This window comes from Staurois parvus, unplaced genomic scaffold, assembly GCF_062004578.1.
Source record: "Staurois parvus isolate SC_StPar_1 unplaced genomic scaffold, SC_StPar_1.0 ptg001063l, whole genome shotgun sequence".
NCBI classification, from domain to species: domain Eukaryota; kingdom Metazoa; phylum Chordata; class Amphibia; order Anura; family Ranidae; genus Staurois; species Staurois parvus.
Window position 1 is genome coordinate 25,001 of NW_028318859.1, and position 19,823 is coordinate 44,823.

At 49.5% G+C, this 19,823-nt stretch overlaps 1 protein-coding gene across 5 annotated transcripts in view; it reads right to left on the reverse strand.

Annotated features, from left to right (window-relative positions):
- The window catches only part of PIEZO1 (piezo type mechanosensitive ion channel component 1 (Er blood group)), a 78,920-nt gene that overhangs the window by 23,370 nt on the left and 35,727 nt on the right, over nt 1-19,823 (reverse strand). For 2 of the 5 annotated variants that reach the window (XM_089658355.1, XM_089658351.1), the window contains 7 exons: nt 19,631-19,720; nt 19,393-19,469; nt 17,907-17,978; nt 17,220-17,320; nt 16,451-16,580; nt 5,944-6,018; nt 2,777-2,952 (listed from right to left, as the gene is read on the reverse strand). In XM_089658355.1, coding sequence (XP_089514481.1) covers nt 2,777-2,952; nt 5,944-6,018; nt 16,451-16,580; nt 17,220-17,320; nt 17,907-17,978; nt 19,393-19,469; nt 19,631-19,720 — 721 coding nt within the window. The remainder of the gene's footprint in view (nt 1-2,776; nt 2,953-5,943; nt 6,019-16,450; nt 16,581-17,219; nt 17,321-17,906; nt 17,979-19,392; nt 19,470-19,630; nt 19,721-19,823) is intronic. The other 3 variants (XM_089658354.1, XM_089658352.1, XM_089658353.1) reach the window with 3 other exon arrangements.

The following is a 19,823-nucleotide window of genomic DNA, read 5'->3' on the forward strand; positions in this document are numbered from 1 at the left end:
CCGCCCATTACTGTACTCTCAGTATACTCCGCGCTGAACGCGCACAGATCCCGCCCATTACCGTACTCTCAGTATACACATCGCTGAACGCGCACAGATCCCGCCCATTACTGTACTCTCAGTATACTCCGCGCTGAACGCGCACAGATCCCGCCCATTACTGTACTCTCAGTATACTCCGCGCTGAACGCGCACAGATCCCGCCCATTACCGTACTCTCAGTATACTCCGCGCTGAACGTGCACAGATCCCGCCCATTACTGTACTCTCAGTATACTCCGCGCTGAACGTGCACAGATCCCGCCCATTACTGTACTCTCAGTATACTCCGCGCTGAATGCGCACAGATCCCGCCCATTACCGTACTCTCAGTATACTCCGCGCTGAACGCGCACAGATCCCGCCCATTACCGTACTCTCAGTATACTCCGCGCTGAACGCGCACAGATCCCGCCCATTACCGTACTCTCAGTATACTCCGCGCTGAACGCGCACAGATCCCGCCCATTACTGTACTCTCAGTATACTCCGCGCTGAACGCGCACAGATCCCGCCCATTACCGCACTCTCAGTATACTCCGCGCTGAACGCGCACAGATCCCGCCCATTACCGTACTCTCAGTATACTCCGCGCTGAACAAGTCTGATCATTGGAGGAGAGCAGGAATCGACCACGCTGTGCTCTTATATGCCTAGTGTGGTCAGTGTGCCATAGGAAAGCAGAGGGACTGGCAGGAACACCAGATAAGACACTCACCTTCACAGCTCCGACATCCCCGGGGACAAGAGTCAGGCTCTGCATACACCATCAAGCAGCCCTTAGCCTCTCTCAGATCCCACCTGGTCCCCATGGTGCACGTGTCCCTTCTTCCGGAGGGCGGTGCTGCCCCCCTGAAAAATGGCACCCTAGGCAAATGCCTTGTGGTAAGCACGGCCCTGCAGATCGGGGGGGGGGGGGGGGATGTTGGGGTAATTGCTTATAGACCTACTGCTACTGTTTGTCTGAACTTCCTCTTTAAAACCAGTGATGTGCTTCCTCTGTGCCTAGGCACTCCAGTATCCAACCCCAAAGTATCTGCAGTATGACGTGATCCAAGGCACTGCACAAGATCTGAGATTTGTGGATGTTACAGTAGCAATCATTCACACAGAGATGGACGCGGTCATCCATTTTGCTCCAAACCCCTCCATCTTGTATCTCTCTCTCCCAAATCAGATTCCTCTGATATCCCCCCTCCCTCTCTATTGAGTGACATGTGGTCTGGATGATGACAGAGATCACAGGCAGCAAACTCATTGGGAGGGCGTCATGGCTATAAACCCCACTAGCTGGTGCCCCGATGTCTGCGAGACTCTTGCTGGAGAAGGGATCGTAAAGCCATAAACCAGCCCTCATGGAGCTTCAAAGACATCCCAGGGAGTCATAAAAACAAACTTACATTTAAACGCTCACTTTTCCATATAATTTTATACCTTCAAATAGGACATAATTACATAAACATGGCGCCTATATTCAGACGGCTCACTTTGATACAAGTCGCCGGATATATTACACCCCCTAGCTGGCATATACAGGAGAGCAGAAAATTATATCTCCTTAACCATCCAAGCAGGTATGTCATATTTCATATCTAACCGTTCACCAGATGCGTCTGCATATTAATCTACTAGTGGCAAGGCTGCTAAATGCACCGAGAATAAGTTATGAACCATGAAATCAAATGTGAGGGTTTTTGGTTATAGCTTGGGTCTCCGCCTGCAACACCCGCCCAAATAAGGCGATTGGTTCTCTGCTTTAAGGAAACACCCTGCTGAGTTCCTAGAAAAAGCTGAGCTGAGTTGAGCTAAGTTGAAGATTCTCCCTTTTAACATCGGAACTAACTTTGGGAGATAAGGCACCCTTTTGGCTCTGAAACCTGATCTGCTTAACCCAAGGCTGACGGCAAGTACTTTATCCCTCTAAACTTCTTTCTGTTACCTCTTTGCTGTGTTATTGTTCTCTGTATATTTATATATATATATATTGGCTACATCTTTTTCTGTAAATATTTTTATTGCACCTTTTGACGTTTTAGTAATAAATCTTACTTTCTGAAAGTGTTGAACTGTTTCTAAAAGTTCTTTAATGCAAACTAAGAATCCCTGCCTCTGAAGAGTGCTACTATGTGTGTGTTTTAAACTTCTGTATATCTCTGCCTGCGGTGACAGTGGTATACAGACGCTTATACAAACATCATAGTGTTATTGCTGATATTGCAGCGTTTCCTCTTTCTCTGTACAAAAAGGATGTGGTGGCAGTGTGAAAGGTTAATTGCGTAATTAACCTGACCCAGTAACAATCGCTCCCAGGCTGCAAGTACACAGATTATGGTCCATTAGCTAGAAAATCGTTGTGCAGGGTGCAGCTGGGCGTGGCATTGTTACGCTTGTGACAGCACGGTTTTAGATTGGCTAGTCCTTCTGTCATGAGCTTGGTGAGAAGGGCTGGGGTCCGACGCCGCAATCATCACAGTTACTGCATTGCTGGAGAGGAAGCTTTCCTGGAGGATCTGCAGTGCAAGGATCTCCCTGCTCCAATTATTCTGTAGATCTTTCCTCCACCTTCATTACCCCTTAGAATACCGGCACTCATGGGGGCAGCTGTCTTGTCCCTCTACAAGGTTGCCCAGTATTTTGCCCCCATTTGCCATCTTGTGGGCATATTTTACGTTTCACACCTCTAACAGACCCACAAATCTTTCTATTGATAGCCCCAGACGGTGAAATGTCATCTTACCTTGGCTAGTTTTTGCGTCAGAATGAATCTCTCCACCCGCAGGACCGTGGACATGTCCACATACTGCTTGGTTAGGCTGCCCAGCCAGTCTATCAATCCATCCAACATGGCAAGCAGGAGGACCCAGAGAAACTTCAAAATATCCAGTATACGCTGCACCACATTACTGCCCCCTGCTGGAGAGGGAAATGTCAGATTAGATGGCATCAAGTCACCACATTAGTCCCCACTGATCCCTGTGAAGTCCTGCAGATCCCGGACAATACACCGGTCCTCATGTTCCTAATCCACAAATATCAGCTGCTAAGAAACAGATCCTCACCAGCCCAAGCTGTCCAACGCCGTCTTTCCAGCAGCGGATTCTTCTCAAGGCTCAGATCTTCGGTGCCACGATCATGGCTTCCTGAGGACTCACAGCCGGCTCCCCACTGCACGTGCTCCAGATTGAGGGGTGCAGGGAGGCTGGTCCAGTCACCACCTGGGATGTGTGATGATATCCCGGGAGGACGCGGGCGGGGGAGGCTATGAGGACCCAACCATCCTTGCCTACGTGCTCGAGATTGAGGGGTGCAGGGAGGCTGGTCCAGTCACCACCTGGGATGTGTGATGATATCCCGGGAGGACGCGGGCGGGGGAGGCTATGAGGACCCAACCATCCTTGCCTACGTGCTCGAGATTGAGGGGTGCAGGGAGGCTGGTCCAGTCACCACCTGGGATGTGTGATGATATCCCGGGAGGATGCGGGCGGGGGAGGCTATGAGGACCCAACCATCCTTGCCTACGTGCTCGAGATTGAGGGGTGCAGGGAGGCTGGTCCAGTCACCACCTGGGATGTGTGATGATATCCCGGGAGGACGCGGGCGGGGGAGGCTATGAGGACCCAACCATCCTTGCCTACGTGCTCGAGATTGAGGGGTGCAGGGAGGCTGGTCCAGTCACCACCTGGGATGTGTGATGATATCCCGGGAGGACGCGGGTGGGGGAGGCTATGAGGACCCAACCATCCTTGCCTACGTGCTCGAGATTGAGGGGTGCAGGGAGGCTGGTCCAGTCACCACCTGGGATGTGTGATGATATCCCGGGAGGACGCGGGCGGGGGAGGCCATGAGGACCCAACCATCCTTGCCTACGTGCTCGAGATTGAGGGGTGCAGGGAGGCTGGTCCAGTCACCACCTGGGATGTGTGATGATATCCCGGGAGGACGCGGGCGGGGGAGGCTATGAGGACCCAACCATCCTTGCCTACGTGCTCGAGATTGAGGGGTGCAGGGAGGCTGGTCCAGTCACCACCTGGGATGTGTGATGATATCCCGGGAGGACGCGGGCGGGGGAGGCTATGAGGACCCAACCACCCTTGCCTACGTGCTCGAGATTGAGGGGTGCAGGGAGGCTGGTCCAGTCACCACCTGGGATGTGTGATGATATCCCGGGAGGACGCGGGCGGGGGAGGCTATGAGGACCCAACCATCCTTGCCTACGTGCTCGAGATTGAGGGGTGCAGGGAGGCTGGTCCAGTCACCACCTGGGATGTGTGATGATATCCCGGGAGGACGCGGGCGGGGGAGGCTATGAGGACCCAACCATCCTTGCCTACGTGCTCGAGATTGAGGGGTGCCGGGAGGCTGGTCCAGTCACCACCTGGGATGTGTGATGATATCCCAGGAGGACGCGGGCGGGGGAGGCTATGAGGACCCAACCATCCTTGCCTACGTGCTCGAGATTGAGGGGTGCAGGGAGGCTGGTCCAGTCACCACCTGGGATGTGTGATGATATCCCGGGAGGACGCGGGCGGGGGAGGCTATGAGGACCCAACCATCCTTGCCTACGTGCTCGAGATTGAGGGGTGCAGGGAGGCTGGTCCAGTCACCACCTGGGATGTGTGATGATATCCCGGGAGGACGCGGGCGGGGGAGGCTATGAGGACCCAACCATCCTTGCCTACGTGCTCGAGATTGAGGGGTGCAGGGAGGCTGGTCCAGTCACCACCTGGGATGTGTGATGATATCCCGGGAGGACGCGGGCGGGGGAGGCTATGAGGACCCAACCATCCTTGCCTACGTGCTCGAGATTGAGGGGTGCAGGGAGGCTGGTCCAGTCACCACCTGGGATGTGTGATGATATCCCGGGAGGACGCGGGCGGGGGAGGCTATGAGGACCCAACCATCCTTGCCTATTTCCGGTGATGGTCCATTGTAACTTCCCCAAGTTAGATTTATACCCGCCTCTTCCAGCACGAAGCACCACTAACTGCCATTCACACTGCAATGCCGGAACCTCAGGGGGTAGAAGAGGCTGAAGCATTGGAAAGATGACAGACGGGAGGGGGGAGGGGGGCATTCTGTAAGGAGAGGATGAGGCTCTGTGTAGTCACTGAGCCAAAGAGCTCCATAGCGATGTAACGATCAATTCAAAGACTAGCCAGTGAATGAATTCTATGAAGAGCGAGGACTTGCTGTACATCCAAATCCACGTTGTCACTACGCTGTGCGAAAACCATCCGTAACAAATGTAAAGTGAAGGCAGACATGCAGTACAGGCAGGGGCGGACTGACAACCCATGGGGCCCCCGGGCAATAGGGATCATGGGGCCCCTGGGCAATAGGGGATCATGGGACCTCTGTGACCTTGCCCAAACTCAGAAAAAGGTACTAGGGGCATCTCATGGGGCCCCCTACTGACCCCGGGCCCTCGGGCAGTGCCCGAGTTTCCAAATGGTCAGTCTGCCCCTGAGTACTGGCTCTTGTGTAGGGATACTAAAGGCTTGCTTACCGGCACAGGATGCTTGGTTTTGCACAGAGACGCCCCGATCCTCCTTTTCTTGGGTCCCCTGGCGACACTCCTGGCCCCTCCCTTCGGCCCCCACAGAAAGCAGCTTGCTATGGGGGCCCCTGAGCAGGCGCACTCCCAAGCCATGACTCTGCATGTCCACTCTGCCCCGCCTCTCCCTCTCCTGATTAGCTCACTGCTTGTGATTGACAACGGCAGCAGCCAATGGCACCTGCTGCTGCCTCAGCCAATGAGGAGTGAGAGTCCCTGGAGAACCGAGGCTCTCTTGTACATTGCTGGATCGGGACGGGGCTCAGGTAAGTAATAGGGGGGGCTGGGGAGGGGGCTGAATGCACAAACCTTCAGCCTTTACAGCCACTCTGATGTACCTGACCCCTCACCTCGCTCATCATCCAATGTCTCCGCCTCCTCCGGGTCTTCTGCGGGACGATCCTGGCCGTCAGGTGCCGCCTCTGCTGCGAAGAGCCAAAATGGAAGGAAAGCTGATGATTTTGGGGCCATTTTTAGTCGTTTTTTTAGACGTTTACAAGGTAATATCAGTTTTATATCTGGAATTCTCACTCACTAGATACATTCTTTATATCGAAAAAACAAAAACATTTCATTCATAATTCACAAAGTACTATCGAGGGAAACGGCAAACCGAGTCCCGGGGTGGAAACGTCCGATTGAAGCTTCCATCCAAGGCTCAGCCACCATGTTGGCTCACTTCATCTTCAACTGCAGAGTTCCTCCAAACCTCCACTGCTCAGATTCCGGCCTTCTGTCCCCCCCCCCCCTGCACCCCCACACTGGATGGGAGGCGGAGCCTTCACCTTCGCTCCAAAACTCTGGAATTCTCTTTCGAGGAACATCCGAGATTCGTCTTCTCCAAACTCATTCCAATCAAATCTAAAAACGTTTTTCTCTAGACAACCTAGGTGGAGAGTCATTCCCCCCGAGGTCATCCCAGAGGACAAGGGGGCGCTCTTCACATCTGGAGGAAAAGAAATGTCATCTCCAAACACGGAAAGGTTTCTTCACAGTAAGAGCTGAGAATGTGGAATAGACTCCCTCCAGAGGTGGGTGTGGCCAATCAGTGGATTGCTGTAGGAAAGTCCTGGATTCTTATTGGATACACAGAATATAACTGGATATAACATTTATAGGGGAAGGTGATCCCGGGAATATCTGATTATTGATCCCGGGAATATCCGATTATTGATCCCGGGAATATCCGATTATAGATCCCGGGAATATCCGATTATTGATCCCGGGAATATCCAATTATAGATCCCGGGAATATCCGAATATTGATCCCGGGAATATCCGATTATTGATCCCGGGAATATCCAATTATTGATCCCGGGAATATCCGCACATTGATCCCAGGAATATCCACACATTGATCCCGGGAATATCCGATTATTGATCCCGGGAATATCCGATTATTGATCCCGGGAATATCCGAATATTGATCCAGGGAATATCCGCACATTGATCCCAGGAATATCCACACATTGATCCCGGGAATATCCGATTATTGATCCCGGGAATATCTGAATATTGATCCAGGGAATATCCGATTATTGATCCCGGGAATATCCGATTATTGATCCCGGGAATATCCGCACATTGATCCCGGGAATATCCGATTATTGATCCCGGGAATATCCGCACATTGATCCCGGGAATATCTGATTATTGATCCCGGGAATATCCGATTATTGATCCCGGGAATATCCGCACATTGATCCCGGGAATATCTGATTATTGATCCCGGGAATATCCGATTATTGATCCCGGGAATATCCGCACATTGATCCCGGGAATATCCGATTATTGATCCCGGGAATATCTGCACATTGATCCCGGGAATATCTGATTATTGATCCCGGGAATATCCGATTATTGATCCCGGGAATATCCGATTATTGATCCCGGGAATATCCAATTATTGATCCCGGGAATATCCGCACATTGATCCCAGGAATATCCACACATTGATCCCGGGAATATCCGATTATTGATCCCGGGAATATCCGATTATTGATCCCGGGAATATCCGATTATTGATCCCGGGAATATCCGATTATTGATCCCGGGAATATCCGCACATTGATTCCGGGAATATCCGCACATTGATCCCGGGAATATCTGAATATTGATCCAGGGAATATCCGATTATTGATCCCGGGAATATCCGATTATTGATCCCGGGAATATCCGCACATTGATCCCGGGAATATCTGATTATTGATCCCGGGAATATCCGATTATTGATCCCGGGAATATCCGATTATTGATCCCGGGAATATCCAATTATTGATCCCGGGAATATCCGCACATTGATCCCAGGAATATCCACACATTGATCCCGGGAATATCCGATTATTGATCCCGGGAATATCCGATTATTGATCCCGGGAATATCTGAATATTGATCCAGGGAATATCCGATTATTGATCCCGGGAATATCCGATTATTGATCCCGGGAATATCCGATTATTGATCCCGGGAATATCCGATTATTGATCCCGGGAATATCCGATTATTGATCCCGGGAATATCCGATTATTGATCCCGGGAATATCCGCACATTGATCCCGGGAATATCCGCACATTGATCCCGGGAATATCCGCACATTGATCCCGGGAATATCCGCACATTGATCCCGGGAATATCCGATTATTGATCCCGGGAATATCCGAATATTGATCCAGGGAATATCCGCACATTGATCCCGGGAATATCCGATTATTGATCCCGGGAATATCCGATTATTGATCCCGGGAATATCTGAATATTGATCCAGGGAATATCCGATTATTGATCCCGGGAATATCCGATTATTGATCCCGGGAATATCCAATTATTGATCCCGGGAATATCCGCACATTGATCCCAGGAATATCCACACATTGATCCCGGGAATATCCGATTATTGATCCCGGGAATATCCGATTATTGATCCCGGGAATATCTGAATATTGATCCAGGGAATATCCGATTATTGATCCCGGGAATATCCGATTATTGATCCCGGGAATATCCGCACATTGATCCCGGGAATATCCGATTATTGATCCCGGGAATATCCGAATATTGATCCAGGGAATATCCGCACATTGATCCCGGGAATATCCGATTATTGATCCCGGGAATATCCGATTATTGATCCCGGGAATATCCGATTATTGATCCCGGGAATATCTGAATATTGATCCAGGGAATATCCGATTATTGATCCCGGGAATATCCGATTATTGATCCCGGGAATATCCGATTATTGATCCCGGGAATATCCGCACATTGATTCCGGGAATATCCGCACATTGATCCCGGGAATATCTGAATATTGATCCAGGGAATATCCGATTATTGATCCCGGGAATATCCGATTATTGATCCCGGGAATATCCGCACATTGATCCCGGGAATATCTGATTATTGATCCCGGGAATATCCGATTATTGATCCCGGGAATATCCGATTATTGATCCCGGGAATATCCAATTATTGATCCCGGGAATATCCGCACATTGATCCCAGGAATATCCACACATTGATCCCGGGAATATCCGATTATTGATCCCGGGAATATCCGATTATTGATCCCGGGAATATCCGAATATTGATCCAGGGAATATCCACACATTGATCCCGGGAATATCCGATTATTGATCCCGGGAATATCTGAATATTGATCCAGGGAATATCCGATTATTGATCCCGGGAATATCCGATTATTGATCCCGGGAATATCCGATTATTGATCCCGGGAATATCCGATTATTGATCCCGGGAATATCCGATTATTGATCCCGGGAATATCCGCACATTGATCCCGGGAATATCCGCACATTGATCCCGGGAATATCCGATTATAGATCCCGGGAATATCCGAATATTGATCCAGGGAATATCCGCACATTGATCCCGGGAATATCCGATTATTGATCCCGGGAATATCCGATTATTGATCCCGGGAATATCTGAATATTGATCCCGGGAATATCCGATTATTGATCCCGGGAATATCCGATTATTGATCCCGGGAATATCCGATTATTGATCCCGGGAATATCCGCACATTGATTCCGGGAATATCCGCACATTGATCCCGGGAATATCTGAATATTGATCCAGGGAATATCCGATTATTGATCCCGGGAATATCCGATTATTGATCCCGGGAATATCCGATTATTGATCCCGGGAATATCCGCACATTGATTCCGGGAATATCCGCACATTGATCCCGGGAATATCCGATTATTGATCCCGGGAATATCCGAATATTGATCCAGGGAATATCCGATTATTGATCCCGGGAATATCCGAATATTGATCCAGGGAATATCCGATTGCCTCTCGGGGGATCAGGAAGGAATGTTTCCCCTGCAGGAGGAGATTGGATCGTGCTTTGCTGGGTTTTTGCCTTCCTCTGGATCCACTGTGGGTGGAGGATTATAATTTTTTTTTTTTTTGGTTGAACTGGATGAACTTTTGGCTTTTTTCAGCCAGACTAACTATGTATCCTTTCAGTTCTTTGTCCTTTCCCCCTCTTTGGTTTCTCCTGCAGATTTCTGGCATTTTCTGTGGAAAACGCTATGAGACGAGACCTCTATATAAATCCTGCATATTAATAAAGATGCAAAATAAAATACAGTCTATTATTATTATCTGCGGAGTTCTGCAGGCGGGTTCTAGGCCACAAAGCTCACTAGGTGTGAAGAGGAGCCTCAGGTGGTATTAAAGCAGCCCATTCATTATAAATGGCTGCCGGCACACATATTTTAATGGGCTTGCGTCATTTTCAATGCAGAGGAACCCAACACAGAGGCAGCTCACCTCTGCGCACCGCACTCCCGAAACCATGCGTTGGGGTAAATATGTCATCTATTCCAGGTAATTATATAGCACCATCCGGACAGCAGGGTGACAGAGGCTCCTTATGGTGCCAATCAGAACTGGACCTTCACTTCCAGCCAACATGGACTCCAGGTAATCCTTCTGCTGTGTATATATATATGGAGGGGGATTTTATTTACGGGTTTTAAACTTTATTTTTTTTTGTTAAGATTTCTTCAGTTACTTCCTGATTTCCAGCCCTAGGCAAATGATGTCATACATCCCAGGATTCCTCAGTAGGGGAGGAGGGGCTTTCTCAGCTCAGCGCACCCTCCTACCTGCATGTCTGTGCTAAGGGAAGATGAATTCCAGAAGTAAATTCTACAGGAATCATCTGCCCTTACTCAAGATGGCCATGGATGGAAATGCTAGGGTTTTTCTTTTGCAAAAATAAAGCATGGAGGGATGGATGGAGACTTGGATGGATGGATGGAGACATAGATGGAAACTTGGATGGAGACTTGGATGGATGGAGACTTGGATGGATGGAGACTTGGATGGATGGAGACTTGGATGGATGGAGACTTGGATGGATGGAGACATGGATGGATGGAGACATGGATGGATGGAGACATGGATGGATGGAGACATGGATGGATAGAGACATGGATGGATGGAGACTTGGATGGATGGAGACTTGGATGGATGGAGACTTGTATGGAGACATGGATGGATGGAGACTTAGATGGATGGATGGAGACATGGATGGAGACTTGGATGGATGGAGACATAGATGGAGACTTGGATGGAGACATGGATGGATGGAGACATAGATGGATGGATGGAGACATGGATGGAGACTTGGATGGATGGAGACTTAGATGGATGGATGGATGGAGACATGGATGGAGACATGGATGGATGGAGACATGGATGGATGGATGGATGGAGACATGGATGGATGGATGGATGGAGACATGGATGGATGGAGACATGGATGGATGGAGACATGGATGGATGGAGACTTGGATGGATGGATGGAGACATGGATGGATGGAGACTTGGATGGATGGATGGAGACATGGATGGATGGAGACATGGATGGATGGAGACTTGGATGGATGTAGACATGGATGGATGGAGACTTGGATGGATGTAGACATGGATGGATGGATGGATGGAGACATGGATGGATGGAGACATGGATGGAGACATGGATGGATGGATGGATGGATGGATGGGGTAGTTTGGTATGAATATTAAACATGAATTTGTGTTCTGGTTTGTGGCGCTCAGATGCCGGATAATTCAACTTTAAAGAGAAAGTGTTACACTGAAGGTGAAAGATCGATATGTAGTGGCTGCAGGAGGTCGAGTTGTATTCTCCGCCTCCCGGGGGCTTCTCTGTATAAATACAGCCAATAGCAGGATCCCGAACTTCTGGAAAATTTCCTATAGAGGGTTCTATTGGAGGATGAATCTGCAGATGATCCAGAAAACGACTTCAGGACATGAATTGTGCAGCGCGGCGTTCCCACCATTTGTGCGATCATTTCTCATGTAAAACGTTCGTCCCTTCAGGAGAGTTCGGTCACATCCTCTGCGTACGCCTTTAGTAAACTGACCTCAAATTATATACACAGACATATACAAATATATATATATACAGGGGGAGGAGATAGATATATATACAGGGGGAGGAGATAGATATATATACAGGTGAAACTGGACCAATGAGAATCTGGTGCATTCATTCATTCATTCATTCATTGATTTCAGTGCAGCAACTTAAAAGGTGACACTAATATATGAGACTCATTCCATGCAAAGCAAGATAGTTCCAGCCGTGATTTGTCATCATTGTGATGATTATGGCTTACAGCTCATGAAAACCCCAAATCCACAATCTCAGAAAATGAGAATATTGTGAAAAGGTGGAATAATCTCGGCTCAAAGTGTCCCACTCTAATCAGCTCATTCAGCCATAACACCTGCAAAGGGTTCCTGAGCCTTTCAATGGTCTCTCAGTCTGGTTCAGTAGGAATCCCAATCATGGGAAAGACTGCTGACCTGACACCATCACTGACACCCTCCATAAGGAGGGAAAGCCTCAAATGGGAATTGCAGAAGTTGGATGTTCCCAAAGTGCTGTATCAAAGCACATTAATAGACAGGTATGTGGGAGGGAAACGTGTGGAAGAAAAAGGTGCACAAGCAGCAGGGATGACCGCAGCCTGGAGAGGATTGTCAGAAAAAGGTGCACAAGCAGCAGGGATGACCGCAGCCTGGAGAGGATTGTCAGGAAAAGGCCATTCAAAAGTGTTGGGGACTTTCACAAGGAGTGGACTGAGGCTGGAGTCAGTGCATCAAGAGCCACCACACACAGCTGGATCCTGGACATGGGCTTCAAATGTTGTATTCCTCTTGTCAAGCCGCTCCTGAACAACAAACAACGTCAGAAGCGTCTTACCTGGGCTAAAGAAAAACAGACCTGGTCTGCTGCTCAGTGGTCCAAAGTCCTCTTTTCTGATGAGAGCAACTTTTGCATCTCATTTGGAAACCAAGGACCTCGAGTATGGAGGAAGAATGGAGAGGCCCAAGGACCCAGAGTATGGAGGAAGAATGGAGAGGCCCAAGGGCCCCGAGTATGGAGGAAGAATGGAGAGGCCCAAGGGCCCCGAGTATGGAGGAAGAATGGAGAGGCCCAAGGACCCCGAGTACGGAGGAAGAATGGAGAGGCCCAAGGACCCCGAGTACGGAGGAAGAATGGAGAGGCCCAAGGACCCCGAGTACGGAGGAAGAATGGAGAGGCCCAAGGACCCAGAGTACGGAGGAAGAATGGAGAGGCCCAAGGACCCCGAGTACGGAGGAAGAATGGAGAGGCCCAAGGACCCCGAGTACGGAGGAAGAATGGAGAGGCCCAAGGACCCAGAGTACGGAGGAAGAATGGAGAGGCCCAAGGACCCCGAGTACGGAGGAAGAATGGAGAGGCCCAAGGACCCCGAGTATGGAGGAAGAATGGAGAGGCCCAAGGACCCCGAGTATGGAGGAAGAATGGAGAGGCCCAAGGACCCCGAGTATGGAGGAAGAATGGAGAGGCCCAAGCACCCCGAGTATGGAGGAAGAATGGAGTGGCCCAAGGAACCCCGAGTATGGAGGAAGAATGGAGTGGCCCAAGGAACCCCGAGTATGGAGGAAGAATGGAGAGGCCCAAGGAACCCCGAGTATGGAGGAAGAATGGAGAGGCCCGAGCACCCCGAGTATGGAGGAAGAATGGAGAGGCCCAAGGACCCCGAGTATGGAGGAAGAATGGAGAGGCCCAAGGACCCCGAGTATGGAGGAAGAATGGAGAGGCACAAGGACCCCGAGTATGGAGGAAGAATGGAGAGGCCCAAGGACCCCGAGTATGGAGGAAGAATGGAGAGGCACAAGGACCCTGAGTATGGAGGAAGAATGGAGAGGCCCAAGGACCCGGAGTATGGAGGAAGAATGGAGAGGCCCAAGGACCCCGAGTATGGAGGAAGAATGGAGAGGCACAAGGACCCCGAGTATGGAGGAAGAACGGAGAGGCCCAAGGACCCCGAGTATGGAGGAAGAACGGAGAGGCACAAGGACCCCGAGTATGGAGGAAGAACGGAGAGGCCCAAGGACCCCGAGTATGGAGGATGAATGGAGAGGCCCAAGGACCCGGAGTATGGAGGAAGAATGGAGAGGCACAAAGACCCCGAGTATGGAGGAAGAATGGAGAGGCCCAAGGACCCCGAGTATGGAGGAAGAATGGAGAGGCCCAAGGACCCCGAGTATGGAGGAAGAATGGAGAGGCACAAGGACCCCGAGTATGGAGGAAGAATGGAGAGGCCCAAGGACCCCGAGTATGGAGGAAGAATGGAGAGGCACACACTGCAAGATGCTTGAAGTCCAGTGTGAAGTTTCCACAGTCTGTGGTGATTTGGGGATCCATGTCATCTGCTGGTGTTGGCCCACTGTGCTTCATGAAGTCCAGGGTCACCGCAGCCGTCTACCAGGAGATTTTGGAGCACTTCATGCTTCCTTCCGCAGACCAGCTTTATGGGGATGCTGACTTCATTTTCCAGCAGGACTTGGCTCCGCCCACACTGCCAAAAGCACCAAAACCTGGTTCAATGACCGTGGGATTACTGTGCTTGATTGGCCAGCAAACTGGCCTGACCTGAACCCCATAGAGAATCTATGGGGCATTGCCAAGAGAAAGATGAGAGACATGAGACCGAACAATGCAGAAGAGCTGAAGGCCGCTATTGAAGCATCCTGGTCTTCCATAACACCTCAGCAGTGCCACAGGCTGATAGCTTCCATGCCACGCCGCATTGAGGCAGTAATTGCTGCAAAAGGGGCCCCAACCAAGTCCTGAGTACATATGCAGCTTCTACTTCTCAGAGGTGCGATATTGTTCTATGTACAATCCGTGTTTTATTGATTGCATGGAATATTCTCATTTTCTGAGATTGTGGATTTGGGGTTTTCATGAGCTGTAAGCCATAATCATCACAATGATGACAAATCACGGCTGGAACTATCTTGCTTTGCATGGAATGAGTCTCATATATTAGTGTCCCCTTCTAAGTTGCTGCACTGAAGTGTGTGTGTACAGTATACAGAGATATATATATACAAACACATATATATGTTGCATATTTAAACCCAGAGAAAACAATCTCTTCACAAAAAATTTAAATAATCTTTTAAAAAAATTGAGTTTTTTTTATAGTTGCCGGAATCGTCATTTCTCTGTCCTGTAATGTCAGCTCCGCCTCTCCTGAGGTCACATCACAGGCAACGGGTTACAGGGATCTACGGCAATGCCCTTTGGTTTATACAATTTATTATCCTTGTTATTGTACTACAGCAGTGGTCTCCAAATTGTGGCCCTTTGCTTGCTTTTATCCAGCGCTTGGGGTACTACTTCATCCAATGATAACAATTAGGCATAATAACCCCCACCTACCCAATGATGGGGCACAACTCCTCCCAATGACACCAATGATGGAGCACAACTCCTCCCAATGACACCAATGAGGGGGCACAACTCCTCCCAATGACACCAATGAGGGGGCACAACTCCTCCCAATGACACCAATGAGGGGGCACAACTCCTCCCAATGACACCAATGAGGGGGCACAACCCCTCCCAATGATACCAATGAAGGGGTACAACTCCTCCCAATGACACCAATGAGGGGGCACAACTCCTCCCAATGACACCAATGAGGGGGCACAACCCCTCCCAATGACACCAATGAGGGGGCACAACTCCTCCCAATGACACCAATTAGGGGGCACAACTCCTCCCAATGACACCAATGAGGGGGCACAACCCCTCCCAATGATACCAATGAAGGGGTACAACTCCTCCCAATGACACCAATGAGGGGGCACAACTCCTCCCAATGACACCAATGAGGGGGCACAACCCCTCCCAATGATACCAATGAAGGGGTACAACTCCTCCCAATGACAGCAATGAGGGGGCACAACTCCTCCCAATGACACCAATGAGGGGGTAAAACTCCTCCCAATGACACCAATGAGGGGGCACAACTCCTCCCAATGACACCAATAAGGGGGCATTATTTTCCCAATGACATTGGGACCTTTTTTACCCCCACTGGCCACAGTCCAGCTCTCAAAGTCTGAAGGACATTTAATTGGCCCTTTGGTAGGAAGCTTGGAGACCCCTGGACTAAAGGGACACCCATGTGACTGAAGGGCGGACATTCTGACCGTTATGGGGACGTGCGCTGGAATGGCTCCGTACCTACAGAGAAGAAGCGGGAATGACTAGAGTTGGCTGTAATCCATGAAATGGACCATCGCTGACAGGGGCGGACTGACAACTCATGGGGCCCCCTACTGACCCCGGGCCCTCGGGCAGTGCCCGAGTTTCCAAATGGTCAGTCCGCCCCTGATCGCTGACCAGGAAGGAATTATATTTTCTCAGATAGAACTGTAGAGGAAGGACGGCGGAAAGCAGAAATATAATCATCAGTTATAGAAACAGGAAATCTTCAGTCACCTCCTCCTGGCTGAGCTTCTCCTTTGTGGGATCCGGCTCCAGGCTTTCCTGCTTCCACCTTCTGTTTCTGGTGCCTCCTCCTCTCCTTTAGAGCAGACTTGGCACTAGTGACCCAGGCCTGATACGCCAACTAGATGGGGATAGGAAGGACAGACGGGGTGAATGTACGGACAGACAGACAGGGTGAATGTACGGACAGACGGACACATGGGGTGAATGTACGGACAGACGGGAATGAATGTGCGGACAGACAGACGGGGATGAATGTGCGGACAGACAGACGGGGGTAAATGTACGGACAGACAGACGGGGATGAATGTACGGACAGACAGACAGACGGGGTGAATGTACGGACAGACAGACGGGGTGAATGTACGGACAGACAGACGGGGTGAATGTACGGACAGACAGACGGGGTGAATGTACGGACAGACAGACGGGGTGAATGTACGGACAGACAGACGGGGGTGAATGTACGGACAGACAGCCGGGGGTGAATGTACAGACAGACGGGGATGAATGTACAGACAGATGAATGAATGGAGGACACTGGAAGAACATGAATACTTTTATGGCCGTCGTTCACAATTCCATGTAACATGGTAACCTGTAAAGTCGTGTTAAACGTCACCGAAGGAGAATTCTGGATATCGCAGTTTTTTTTTGTGCAATTTTAAGACTTTATCATTTTGGAATCTATTTACCAGACACGATCCAATCTTTGAGATGCTGGTGTCCTCCAACATCAGCTGAACACCGTCATCCTCACCTGAAAGGCGCTCTGCTTGGATGGCTTTGGTTCCTCCAACACCAACTCCTCCTCCTCCTCGCTGTCTGATTCGAATAAGAAATAATCCCCCGAATGCAGCACTGTCAGCACAAGATACAAAACGTGAAGCAAAGGCTTAATACAAACTTATGGCAAATAAAAAGACTTCATAAAGAACTAAGATCTTTTGTAACCGATACATTCATGAAAACCTTTCATCTGACCCCGCATCGTCCTTCATAGTGCAGCTGCAGAGCACAGCTTGCCATACTGAAGGAGAAGCTGGAGATCAGGTAACTGAAACAAATCATTTGAAATATCATCGGATCCTAAAGCTGCCTACAGACACTAGATGGTGATTGATTGGACGTGCAGAGCTTGCCGATTTGTGATGGTGCAAAGGATACATGAAGCTCTGCAGGGGCTGGCCTGTCGCCAGGGAAAACTAAAGCAATTGGCCAAAGAATTCCACTGCAGCCAATTGGTTGTTCCCAAATCAGGTGTCAGGAGAAGACTACAGAAGCAGCCAGATTGGTGAATGATTCTCCAACATCTGTTGGCACTTTGCTAGAAGGGAGGAAACACGGTTTGCCTTCATCGGATAACATGGAAGGGTGCGGCATACAGTTGCCATGGATGGTTGGAGAATGATTGAAGTGATATCCTCTATATGGTCCTGGGAAGTACCTGAGGCGTGATCCAGCCAAGGGCGGCTCCAGTGGATCTTCTTAGACTTTTTCTTTACTCCGTCTTCCTGTCCTGTAAATCAGAAATCACGGCATCAGCGGCAGGCAAACCTATCTGTGCCATTGACAGCCACAAAACTAACCGAGGAAATATGCTACCTAATGTGTCCAAACCCAGAAAAAGTGTAATATACTGCAGCGTGTCCATCCAAAGACGCTCAGCAATGGCCTTCAACTTGACCAGCAGGATAGTCCATTCTATGCCTAAGGGTCACATACCGCTGGGGGAAATCCTTTGTTGTAGATGAATGACCAAAGAAAGTGGCGACAACTTGGAGTGGATGTGGTCCTCATGGCTGCACCATTTCCTCCCTAAGGATCTTGGCAGATCTACTGACCCTATGAAGTGGAACTACTACATGACCCATTGACAAGGATTCATTCCCTGGTCCCTTCCCTTCCCTCTACATGGATTTCCCTTCAATGTTTCTCTGGCTGACATCTCATTTTCTTTGATCATTGCTTAGTAAATTCAACTTTTACCAGGAAAAGTCAAGTGTCTACATTAGGGTTTCTCAACCAGGGTTCCATGGAACTCTAAGGTTCTTCCAGAGGTTGAGAGGGGTTCCTTGAGCAATTTCTGCCTCTCAGGTAAGTTCCCACTGATATCAATGCTAGCTAAAAAATATCTGTAAGGGGGTAATTCTTTGCACTGACCCCCTATGTAAGGGGGTAATTCTTCCCACTGACCACCAATGTAAGGGACATTCTTCCCACTGACCCCCAATGTAAGGGACATTCTTCCCACTGACCCCCTATGTAAGGGACATTCTTCCCACTGACCCCCTATGTAAGGGGGTAATTCTTCCCACTGACCCCCAATGTAAGGGGGTAATTCTTCCCACTGACCCCCTATGTAAGGGGGTAATTCTTCCCACTGACCCCCAATGTAAGGGACATCCTCCCCATTGACCGTCACACCGATGTATCCGGAGTTGTAGATATGGTCATTATTATCAGGGGTTCTCTGAGACCGGTAAGTTACTTCCAGGGTTGGGAAATGTTGGGATTTTCTGGTCTCCATGGTATAGCTGTGTATATAGCGGAGCTGAGATGTGGGGTTCTCAACACAAATGTATTGAAATGAAAAGGAAACAATAATTCAGAAGGGTAGTTGTGTTTTGTTGGCCTCTATACTAAACGATGACAAAAGTTACGTAATTCAATGTTTTTCCACCGATGTATCTACAAGGCAATTCGGTAGCTGTGGATGGCAATAGGCGGGCCGGGGACCCCTCCTGGCAGGATATACTATATACTATGCCCAGGACACATGCAGGTCTTTCCATTCTGAATGGACATTTCCCAACAATTGATGACATTTCCCTATAAACGACCTTAGTGCTGCTTCAAGAGATAAAAGTGTGAATGTCTAGAGCTCTCCAATGGTAGGAATGTGGCGCCCGGTCCTGGCTGCGAGGGGTTACCTGCGTCCTCCGGGTCGTTCTCACTCTGCATCCTCCCTTGGTGGTAACGCTCCTGTTTCGCACGAATTCTCTCCATCCTGTAGAAGACAAAAAGTAAAAAGTGATTTCTGCAATCTCAGACTTCTCTAAAACACGGATTTTGCGTCATTTGCAGGAAATTTAACGGAAATAATCCGCAATATCCGGCTGTTTGTTAGATTGGATTGGCCTGTATGTGTCGGAGATTCCAGGTACTTACTGCTTCTTCAGCTGCCGGAGGGAGCGCCTCTCAGTCTCGTGGTAGTAATCCATGTTCTTCCGTATACTGGCCATATACAGCTCAAATCCCCTGCAAAGACATGGAGAGATTCAGTGACTCCACATGCAATGTTGTCGGGTCGATATTACCGATCTGAACGTTGACCATCTGCCAATCACGAGACTCTTTCCAG